The sequence below is a fragment of the Lactuca virosa genome, chromosome 8 (assembly GCF_052849685.1).
Source record: "Lactuca virosa cultivar CGN04683 chromosome 8, Lactuca_virosa_CGN04683_v6, whole genome shotgun sequence".
Taxonomy (NCBI): domain Eukaryota; kingdom Viridiplantae; phylum Streptophyta; class Magnoliopsida; order Asterales; family Asteraceae; genus Lactuca; species Lactuca virosa.
This window is the reverse complement of record NC_136433.1, coordinates 159,028,458-159,040,220: the sequence shown is the minus strand read 5'-3', so window position 1 is coordinate 159,040,220 and position 11,763 is coordinate 159,028,458. Positions and strand designations below refer to the sequence as shown.

The window sequence follows — 11,763 nt, the reverse complement described above, 5'->3', positions numbered from 1 at the left end:
AGACAAAGCTCGTTTTGCTGCCATTGCCAATTTGCCATATTATCACAAACTCAAGGCACGTTTAATTCTAGGTCTAATAACATAAAACATTACATATTGTGTTTTTCTTTAATTAAATAAGACCTTTTTTTTCTATAAAAACTCTCAACTTTTTATTTTATTAGAAAAACTGTCTACTTTCTATTTATTTTTTCTGAAAAAACTAACAAATTTTTATTTTATTTCTTCAAAAAAAAAGTCACATTTGTAAAGTTTTTTCAGGAAAAAAATGCTAAAAGGACCAAATAAAAAAATAAAAAAATACAAGATTTTTTTTAAAAATATAAAATTAAGGATTAATTGGAAAAAAACATAATAGATAAGGTTTTTTTTATGATATTAAATATTAAACCTTAATTCTAAATGACAATCAATTTTCATAGTTATTTAACGTAGGTCATGGTCATCTATTTTTTTTTAAAGATTTTTATATACAAAAATTATAAATTTAGTGTTAATTCGAAAATCAATTAATTCAGATTAAAAGTTAGAAGAAATTTTTGTAATAGCAATTAAATTTCATAGTTGTTTCACAGGCTATTTAAACTGTTTTTAAGATGTTTAAGCATTCAAAATTTAACTTTTCAGTTTTTGTAATATTTTTTGTTTTAAAGAATAATTAATACATAAAACATTATAAAAAAAACTGTTTATGTTTAAAACAAACTCAAATATGATAAAAACAATCTAATTGTAAAAAAAGATTATTACTTCTTCTTTTAATTACCCAATCAAATATTCAATTAAAATAAGATCAATCACATGATTGTATCCAAAAACAAATCCAAACCCAATATCCTACAAAAACAAATCCAAACCCAATATCCAATTATACGTCAATTTACCTTTATACCCTTGCCTCACGTGCTTACGTACGCAAATCCATAGGGTCATTCTTGTCTATATAATTACATTACAAGAGAAGCTCTTTCCCTTTTGGGACATAAAAACAACATATGTGTTGCCATCTCTAGTTATTGTTTTTCTCCATCACAAGAAATTGCAGAGGCAATCTTTTTATCATTAAAAAATGGGAACACAAAAACTCTGGATTTTATCTGATTATGACATCTTCTTGAGAAGAGAAGCAGGTTTCGCTTAATAGATTATAGTGTCACTGTGTGTCTGTGTGTGAGAGAGAAAGGGGACGACAGAGAGAGAGAGAGAGAGAGACATAGAAACCACATCACCGCCGTGGGACGCCTGTCATATTGTGGTAAATCTTCACCGACTCGCATGCTCAAACCCCTCTCTCCTTCTCTTCTTCTTTCTTTCAAATACAGTCTCTTTTAGGGTTTATGTTAAGCTCAATTTCTTTCGTTGTAGTTTTACGTTGTTGAATTCTACCGCCTTTTCCCAAATCAGTTTTCGAAACGATAACTGAATGATTAGTATTTATGTTTAGATAGATAGATAGATAAGTAAACTGCTTGATTAGATCTTAGATGGCGTATGATCAGAATGCGTTACCTAATAGTTTACGCCCAATTCATATAGCTAGAACGGTGGGTGAAGAATCTCGCATTGGGGCTCCTGTAGTTCTACCAAATTCGAATCCTCTCCCGCGTGAACCGTGCACCGGTAGCCCTGGAACAATTCCGGTTTACTACCCTTCATCAGCGCCGGCTGTTCCCGACGCCGGCTATGTTAATTTGAATTATGGGAATGTAGTTCCAGCAGTCGCTAATTGGTTACCACGTATGCCACCGCCGGTGACTTCTGGAGGGGTAGGTATGTTACCTGGTTATGCGTATAATAATACTAGTTTAGCCCCTCCACGTTTTTACGATCCAAATCTACCACCAGTTGGTGGTAGTGGTGGTGGTAGTAATGCCTCCGATCATGCTAGTGATGAAGGTGGAGATGACTCTGCTTCAGGGAGGAAAGTTAAGTTTTTATGTAGTTTTGGAGGTAAGATTTTGCCTAGACCTAGTGATGGTGTTCTTAGATATGTTGGTGGGGATACTAGGATCATTAGCTTTAGAAGAGATGTGAGATTCAATGAGTTGCTTCAAAAGATGTATGATTCATATGGACAAAATCTTGTTATTAAATATCAATTACCCGATGAAGATCTTGATGCACTTGTTACAGTTTCTAGACCTGATGATCTAGTAAACATGATGGATGAGTATGATAAATTGGTTGAAAGATCTTCCGATGGTTCAGCTAAATTAAGAGTGTTCTTGTTTTCACACCTTGAATCTTCCAGTGCCATTCGATTCAAAGATTTACAAGATAGTGGACAGAGATATGTAGAGGCAGTGAACGGAATCACAGATGGTTTTTCCGGTGGCGGCAGCAGTGGTGCTGGGAGGAAGGAAAGTTTAGCAAGTGCTTCCTCTACTCAAAATTCAGAATCTTGTGGAACTGAGGGTGGTGGTGATAGCAATCACAGCATAGGACATGATCAGGTGGAGGTGGTGGCCATGGGCCCATCCATGACCGGATTATCCCCTGGCGGCAGTTCTGTCGCCGGAGTTCTTGTTGGTAAACCCGCTCTTGTCCCAGCTTCACCTTCTCAATCTGATCATGATTTTGATATCTTGGAAAGAACACCTCTCCCTATTCATGTCCAACAACAGAGGCAATTGGGATATGATTTTATGCCACCTGGCAGCTGTGCTGCCGTTCAGCCGCCAGCACCTTATGTCCAGACTTATCTTGATCCCCGCCATGGGACATTCAACCGGACAGAATACGTACAGGTGGCACCACCACCATCATCATCCCAATTAGGATACCCTTCTCAGATGATGCGAAGTGTTGCTCCAATGTATCCCCAACCACAGCAGATTATTCCTTCATCCCATGTCAGTTTCAAACCAAATCCAGTTCCGGTTCCGGTTCCGGTTCAGGTTCCAATTCCGGTTCCGGTTCCAGTTCCTCAAGTAGTCCAGCAACAAGAGGTTCGAATGGACCAATTCCCTGTTAATCTTTCTACTGATCAAAGTCAAACCTGCACCACATATCAACCTCAACCTCAACCACAACCACAACCACCAATCATTCCTGGACCTTACGGATGGAATCAGATTCCGCCCCAAGACCAAGTGTCCTATTCCGATGTTTGGGTGCCAACTCAACAGATGATATATCAAGAAGTAGTGCCTAGATTTGATGGATGTATCATGTGTCAAAAAGCACTCCCCCATGCACATTCTGATACCATGGCACAAGAAAAAAAAGAAAGCCCTAGATCAAACATATCAGATGTGAATCCAATTTATCAAAGTCTTAGATTAGAGGATGCAAGAAGACTGATGCAACCAAACATGGGTCCTGTATCTGGACCCGGACCCACTGTGGACCAGATGCATGGAGTTGGGGTTCGGTCAAGATTTGCTGACCATGAAGGAGGTGGAATGATGCCTCCATTGTATGCTGTTCAAGGGCAATTTGGGAATGATGGGACTCTTTCTCAGAGACCCGAAACTAGCTATGGTGTATTGCTTAATCAACTTCCTCATGGTGGGCATTCAAGTATAGCCCAACAACAACAGGCTATTGTCCCAATGCAATATCAACCAAAGCAGGAAACCATGGTTAGCAAACGGGTTAGTGGTGATTCAAACCTTGGTGGTGGTGGTGGTGGTGGTGGTGGTGGGGTTCCTTCACCAACTTCTGACCACAGCCAGGTTCATGAGTCGCCAAAGGAGTTTCCTGATAATGTAAGACAAATTGATGGGAGGATGGAAGAATTACGAATACGTCCTTCTCCTCATGATGTTCTTGTTAACAATGATATTCGTGTTGAGAATCCGCGAGAGGAAATCTTGGAAAATAGACAAGAGGTGAATCTTGATTCGAGTTACATGATGCCTTATTCCTATTTGGGAGGTGGTAATAATGAAGGGAGTCCTGTGTTTTCTGGTGTTGATTCCACTGCCATTGTTGCTGAAAATCCACCTGTCAGTGAATGGAATGTGTACCCTTTACAAATTGAGTCAAAAACTGAAGTTGACCCTTTGTCAATGGAATCACTTAATCCGTTTAATGGAGTTAATGAAACCCCAGACACTACAAACTCGCTTTTCAGTGATCAAGATCCATGGATGTTAAGGCATGATTCACAGCCAAGTGGGAATTTGGAATTACATTTTGATGTGTCACATGGTCATTCTACCATAGGTCAGTATTCTTCTATATGTTTTTTCTTTTTCTTTTAAAAAATATGTTCTTTTATTGATCATTTTAATCTTGTTTTTTTTTTTTTTAAAAGGTTCTGCTGAGGAGTTGATTAAACAAGAACTTCAAGCAGTTGCTGAAGGTGTAGCTGCTTCTGTTCTTCATTCATCAACACCTTCAAATCCTGACTCAAATAAACGTGGATTGGAAACCAAAAAAAGCTGTGAAGGGCAAACAAGTAATACTGATGACCAAGATTTGAAAACAAAGGTTCCAGAAAAGACAAATCTAGGGTTTCCGGTTTCAGATGGGCTTGGTCGTTTGCAGGTAAAGTAAAGCTTTGATCTTTATAGAGTAAATTACACAAATGGTCCCTGTGGTTTGATGGAAATAGCAGGTTCAGTCCATTTTCGATTCTTTGTTGCTTGGCTGGTCCTTTTGGTTTCATTCTGTTGTGAATTTTATCAGTTTGCTACTGTTTTGTCTTAATTTTATTTTGTTCATTTTTTACTATCTATTTATTGTCAAGTATTTGGTCCCTGTGTATCCAGTTTTCGTAATCTTCCAAAATTTGTCCTTAAGTTTGCATTTTGTTGTGGATTTAGTCCCTCTGACAACGAAATTCGAGTCTGAAAAAAATAACAGTGGACCAATCTTGCGATTTTGAGTAAAGCACAGGGACCAAATCCGCAGCGAAATGCAAATTAAGAACGACTTTGGAAAGATCAAAATATGGACCAAACTTGCAATTTTGAGTAAAGCATGGGGAACATATCTACAATGAAGTTCAAACTTAAGGATGACTTTGGAAAGATCTAAAATATGGACCAAACTTGCAATTTTGAGTAAAGCATGGGGACCATTTCTCCGTTCAAACATAAGAACGATTTTGGAAAGATTTTAAAAGATGGACCAAACTTGTGATTTTGAGAAAAGCACATGGACCAAGTTTGTAATTTATTTTTCATTAATGACTTAACGCATTATTTCTAACAGTGTGATCAAAGTGACCAACCATTACCAAAACCACAACAAGGACGCCATTGCCATGCAATAAAGATTGATATTTTGGACTAAACCTGTTTCTTTCACCAAACCAAAGGGACCATTTATGTAAAGATAGAAATTTTTAACGAATTTTTTGTGATTTTAGATAATCAAGAACAGTGATCTTGAAGAGCTGCGTGAACTGGGGTCGGGTACATTTGGAACTGTTTACCATGGAAAGTGGAGAGGAACTGACGTGGCAATCAAACGAATAAATGACAGATGTTTTGCAGGAAAAGCTTCAGAACAAGAACGCATGGTAATATAATATGTTTTTTTTTTTTTTTTTTTAATTAAATTTATTAATAAAAACTTTTTATTAGAGAGAGGATTTCTGGAACGAAGCAATTAAGCTTGCGGATCTTCATCATCCGAATGTCGTAGCCTTTTATGGGGTTGTACTTGATGGTCCGGGCGGGTCGGTTGCTACTGTAACTGAGTATATGGTTAATGGATCTTTAAGAACCGCTTTGCAAAAGAACGAGAGGTACCTAAACCAACATATTAACATATTTTTAAAATCTTTTTTATTTATGTAATGAAATATTTTATATATATAAAAAAAATTATTAGGAATTTGGATAAGCGAAAACGGCTTTTGATTGCTATGGATGTTGCTTTTGGGATGGAATACCTTCATGGAAAAAACATTGTTCATTTTGATTTGAAAAGCGACAACTTACTTGTCAACCTTCGTGATCCACACCGTCCCATATGCAAGGTTTGTTCTGTTCTGTCCTGTCCTGTCCAGTGTAATAACAAATAAGAATAACAGAGTTTGTATTGTATTTTGACATGTGATATAAGGTTGGAGACTTGGGACTATCAAAAGTGAAACGACAAACCCTAATCTCAGGGGGTGTACGTGGGACCCTTCCATGGATGGCACCAGAGCTTCTAAATGGAAGCAGCAGCCTCGTTTCAGAAAAAGTCGATGTCTTCTCATTCGGGATTGTCATGTGGGAACTTCTTACAGGAGATGAACCATACGCAGACTTACATTACGGGGCTATAATCGGTATTTCACATTTCACAATTCACCTCACACAAACATAACATATTTATATATTATTTATTTAATTAAATAATTCAGGTGGGATTGTAAGCAACACACTTAGACCTGCGGTGCCAGAATCATGCGACCCAGAATGGAGATCTTTAATGGAGAGGTGTTGGTCGGCTGAGCCATCAGAGAGACCTAGCTTCACGGAGATAGCTAACCAGTTACGTGGCATAACCTCAAAGATTCCACCAAAAGGACAACTACATCAGTAACTTTTTTTATTATCATCATTTTGGGTCAAAATACCTAGAGTTTAGGAAGAAAGTACGTTTGTCATATCTTGGATATTTAAAAAACAGAGTTGGTGGTGTTTGGGTTTGGTTTATCTTATTATCATACACACACAAACAAACATATTTCTTTTTTCACACATCCATGATCCATGTTATGGTTCGGCGTTAATGAACGTGGGTTGCTATGCCAATAAGAAGTTGATTTGGATATTTGTTGTCTAGTTGATGATGATGATGATGATGATGTCACGACACACGATTGGTTTTTGTTGTGATATATATCAATCTTATTATATGTTATTTAATTTTATCTTATAAATAAAATATAATTACTTAAGCAAAGGTGTATACTTTGACAATTTTATTAAAAAAGTATAATATGATAATATAGAATGAAAGCCAGCTCAATTCCGGTGGTTACTTTTGTTTGCTTTTTTGGAGGTTTAGTGCGTGTTTAATGTTTTTTTGACACTTGACCGTTGAGTGCGGGGCCGGCCAATACCAAACCCAATCCCAAGTTAACGGTAACTAATAAATTATTTATTAACATATATTAGCTTTTATTCAAAAGAATTATATAATTAAAAGTATATATATTTGTTGAAAAGAATGATCATTATGATACTTGATGGGATGAGATTTGTGTTGGACGTTTTGTTGATATATGGCTGATGATTTACTGAAATTATTTGAAGATGTATACTTGAAATATTATGTTAACATATTTTGATATCAGTAAGTAACAAAAACATGTAATTTTGATATATGGAAACAAAATTGATAGTATATACATATAAAGAGTACATAATACAAATGAAATTCTCTAAAATACTTCAATTATTAAAAGGGATTGTTGTTAGAAGATTCTAGCAATCACAAAATCGTAGCTGGCAAAGTTTTAATACATGCATGGTGATATTCTTCTGTATGATATTTTTTGCTCCACTATACGTATGGAGTTTGAATAAATATGAATAGTATAAAAATTCTTCACATAAGAAAACATAATACCATCAAGAGACTCAAAGACAAACATGTTACATGTGATGTGACTATGATAAAAAGTCTTCAAATTTCTATTGTTCGCTTTATCACATACGCATTGCTTCACACTCTCATTTAAGGAGAAAAAGAAAAGAAAGCCGGAAGATTGGAAAAAAAATCATTGCTCATAAGTTTATTTATTGCAAATAATAAAAGAGAAAATAAAGGAAGGTTTATATAAATCTTGCTTAGAAACTCTCCTCCCAAATCGGGAGGAATTGGAGAGAAAGGAAATGAAGATCATTCCCTTTATTTTCTTTATCTTTTTTTTATCTTTATTTTGGTGAACTTGAGAGCGGAGTGTTAGTCGTTGTATAGTGTTCGTGATTATTATTATTAAACCTTTTGTATATAAAGGCTCAAATTGTGAGAACATTAACATATGAAATAAAAACGAACCTTCACGAATAAACAAAAAACCTCTAACACCATTTCTGTTCATCTCCACACGCAAACTGGTCATGAATAAAAACAAATTTATGGAGCTTAGAAAAATAGTTGAGCAAACGGTTATTCCACTATCAGGGTCGGTCCATTCATTTTAAATGTCCTGATCGAAAATTAGAAATGAGCTCTTAAAAGTTGGATTAGCAACGGATAGGGACATATTAGCAACCGATTAGTGACAAATTAGTGATGAATTAATGATTAGCGACAAATTAATTGTAACGTCTCGTTTTCAAGGCAAAATTTTCATTTTTATATAAAAAATAATATTTCATTTATTCGTGACAAATACAGTGTTTTACAAAAGTCATTTATCTTATTTCAGAATATATGTGAAAACAGGTTGCAAATGCGTGTGTACAGTCGAGCTTCGCCCTTCTTATTAACTGATGGAGTACCTGAAAACATTTAATATCAACCGGGTAAGCACGAAACTTAGTGATTTCCCCAAAATATCATATGTCACAATACATATACAATACATACACATAATGGCCATCAGCATAAAGCTGGTCAGCCCTTGCCTTCAGCACGAAGCTGGTATGCCCCCTTTTGCATGTAGCATATAGCTGGACCGCACTTTGGCCTTTAGCATAAAGCTAGTCCGCTCGAGTCTATTGGCCTTCAGCACAAGGCTGGTCCGCCCTCAACTCCCCACATAGTATATCAATACATATAAACAGTACAACAAGCAATAATCCAATACTACTGCCAACTAACTGAACTAGCCTAGTGGCATCTACATGGTAACTATATCCTAACATATAGATGATATATACTCGAGCACATAATATAGTGAGAAAACTCACATCGACAATGGCTGGAAGATTGATAGCTATCTAAGCAATTCTGCTGACGATCCAACTGAAGGATAGCGCCTGAACGAGTATTAAACTATAATACTTTAACTTATTAATCTTTATGACAATCTGGAAATTAAAACTAGATCTTTCACTAATCCTAATAAATATTGAGAGTTCTATCAAATAAGGATCAGTCAGGCCAGACAGTTGGGAGGCAAGACCATTTTGATATATAGTTTTTTCTGAAATCCAACAACCAAGCTAATGTGACCATTTTAGACACCTCTCCCATAAGTAAATCAATTAGTATTATAAATCGGAATTAATGATGGATCTAGCATTTATAGGTTCCTAATGAAGGCTATAATTATAATCATAATTTATACGAAAGCAGAGTAAGTGTAGTTTACTTACAGAGTATCGTAGATGAGAACTGGGAAATAAGTGAGCAGAATTTTGACTTAGGACCTCCTACTCGAAGAATACAACTAGATGAGCACTCAGGGGTTTCGCAGGGCTTTGTCACAGGCTAGAAATAAAGGAAAAAGGGTCTACAAGAGGGAGTATTAAGAGAGAGATAGAGAGACTCTAGGGGCAATGGGTGAGGAGCTTATACGAAAATAAAGTTGTATTTATCTAGTTTGGAAATGCACGCCGCACATGAATAGTGGTTCGCCGCGCATATGACTTGTGCTGGCTCCAGTGCCCTTCTGCCACGTGTCGCTTTCGGGTTCGTCCGCGTCATAGCTTCTAGAACGTCGCCACGTGTCGCATTTTCATGGTGCCACGTGTCTAAATCTCTTGGTGCCACGTCGCCTTGTCTCTTGGAGGTGGGAACTTTCGGCTTACCACGTGGCACCCTCTCGTGGTGCCACATCATCAGCACACGTGGCGCACTTTGCGCGCACGGTTTTCCATATTTTCAAAATGGTGTAACTTCTTCATACGAGCTCCGTTTTCGACATTCTTTATATCTCCAAAATGCGATCGAAGAGATCTACAACTTTCTTTGGATCCCAACAGCTAATTCTCAATCTATCAAAAATTTATATTTTTGATAGGCTTAGATTGTTAGAGATTGATGTAGAAAGCATAACTCCCACATACAGACTCCGTTCTCGATGCTCTTTACATAGACGAATTCCTATGGACGAGATCTTTAGCTCTTGTTTTTTCCTAATAACCTATCGTACTAAAATTCGATTTCTGTGTGCACACTGCTGCACGGAATTTCTAAAAATCATAACTTCCTCTTACGAAGTCAGATTCAGACGCTCTCTATATACACGCTCTCGGTTTTGATTACTATGACTTTCGTCTAGATCACTTAGAATAATAAGCAACCTATCTAAAATTCACTTTTTACGATATGTTGAGTTGTGTTGGTTTAATCGCGGAACTTCGAAGAAGCATAACTTCTTCATACGAAGTCGGATTCGGGCGTTCTATATATCTACGGAAATCGTACTGACGTTTCCTACACGTTTATGAAGATTAATTTGGATAAAAAGTAAAATATCTCTACTTCGAATTTTTATAAACGACGGTTTATATTGAATTCTATTGGAATGCGAAAATAAGGTGTTACATTAATGATAAAACTGTAATGAATTAAAATTTCGGACCCTTGGCGACACGGGTGATGTGCAGTCGCACACCCCAGATGTGCTTAGGTTTCAAGTGTAACGTCCCAAATCTCATAGAAGAATTTTCATTTTAATAACACTTAAAACCATACATCGAGTTGTTCCAAAACCAAACAAAGTGATTATATTATTTAAACATCTTAGTAAAACTATAAACAGTCAATGAAAAAAGTGTTGGGGGATGCTGTGAAATCACGTTGATTCCTTCCCTTTCGAACGGAAAGTACCTGAAACCATAAACATAAAACGTAAACACAAAGCTTAGTGAGTTCCCCAAACACCGCATACCATACATATACGTCAGTTAAAGGCTGTACCGGGTCTATTTCACCCCCGAGTCTATTTCAACTCACATGTCGACTCAAGGTTGCACCGGGTCTATTTCACCCCGGGTCTATTTCACCCCCGAGTCTATTTCAACTCAATCGGTATTTTTCAACCGTACGGGTCTATTTCACCCCCAGGTCTATTTCACTCCACATGTGAATTAACATATTCACTTTATAGTTAATTCACATCATCAAAAGTCCCACAAAGCATAAAGCAAGCAACATTCATGCAGTAACACTCCAAGCCACAAACCAAACAGAGGACATGTCAAGCTCACTTGCTACCAATAAAGATTCCAAGTCTAATATAACATCCAATTCCTCTTAGGCTACCAGGCATCACATATTAGGTCAATCTATCAAACATCATAAATACATTCTAGCATGCGCTTCTAAAAGCTCAACCAACAGGCAAATAAAGGCATCTCTCCTAGCATCCTATCATGCAATCTTGAGCAGATCCTTAGCCCTAATCTGTCACACCCCGGAACCGAAGGCGGAAACGTTCCGGGGTGGAGGATGTCATGTATAGCATCACAACCAATGTATAATAGCAATCATAGCAACGCAACCATTACAATGAAAACTTAAATAAAAATGTTTACATCAATTTGGAAATCGTCTGGAACTTGTTTGAACTACATCATATAATTTGTATGAATATAAACATTAAACTCTTATTGCTGCCACTCCTCAAAAACCCAGCAGGTACCTGTCTACTGATTTCCTGAGAATACAAGCAGTTTGAAAATATCAGCATAATGTTGGTGAGTTCATAAGCAGTAATTTGTAATGAAACTTGTTGATGAGCTAGCCGAAATGTTTGTATAGATTCAAGAAAATCCGATATTTTCTTTAGTGAAAATGTAGCGTTATCGATTACGTATAAAACCATGAATGTTCGTTACTGAAAACTGTAGTGATATGCGAAAATACTACCTCATGTGACTAGCTAAAGCTAATCATGAAGTATAAATATTTTGT

The 11,763-nt window shown here is 36.7% G+C and overlaps 1 protein-coding gene across 1 annotated transcript; it reads left to right on the top strand.

Moving 5' to 3' along the window:
• The first annotated feature begins 996 nt into the window (after positions 1-996).
• Positions 997-6,720, top strand: LOC145134927 (kinase superfamily with octicosapeptide/Phox/Bem1p domain-containing protein). The gene is made up of 7 exons (XM_079069731.1): positions 997-4,170; positions 4,262-4,494; positions 5,321-5,473; positions 5,538-5,701; positions 5,788-5,935; positions 6,022-6,232; positions 6,308-6,720. The coding sequence occupies exons 1-7, from the start codon at positions 1,485-1,487 to the stop codon at positions 6,487-6,489; spliced, it is 3,777 nt and encodes a 1,258-aa protein (XP_078925857.1). The 5' UTR covers positions 997-1,484; the 3' UTR covers positions 6,490-6,720.
• The last annotated feature ends 5,043 nt before the right edge of the window (positions 6,721-11,763 follow it).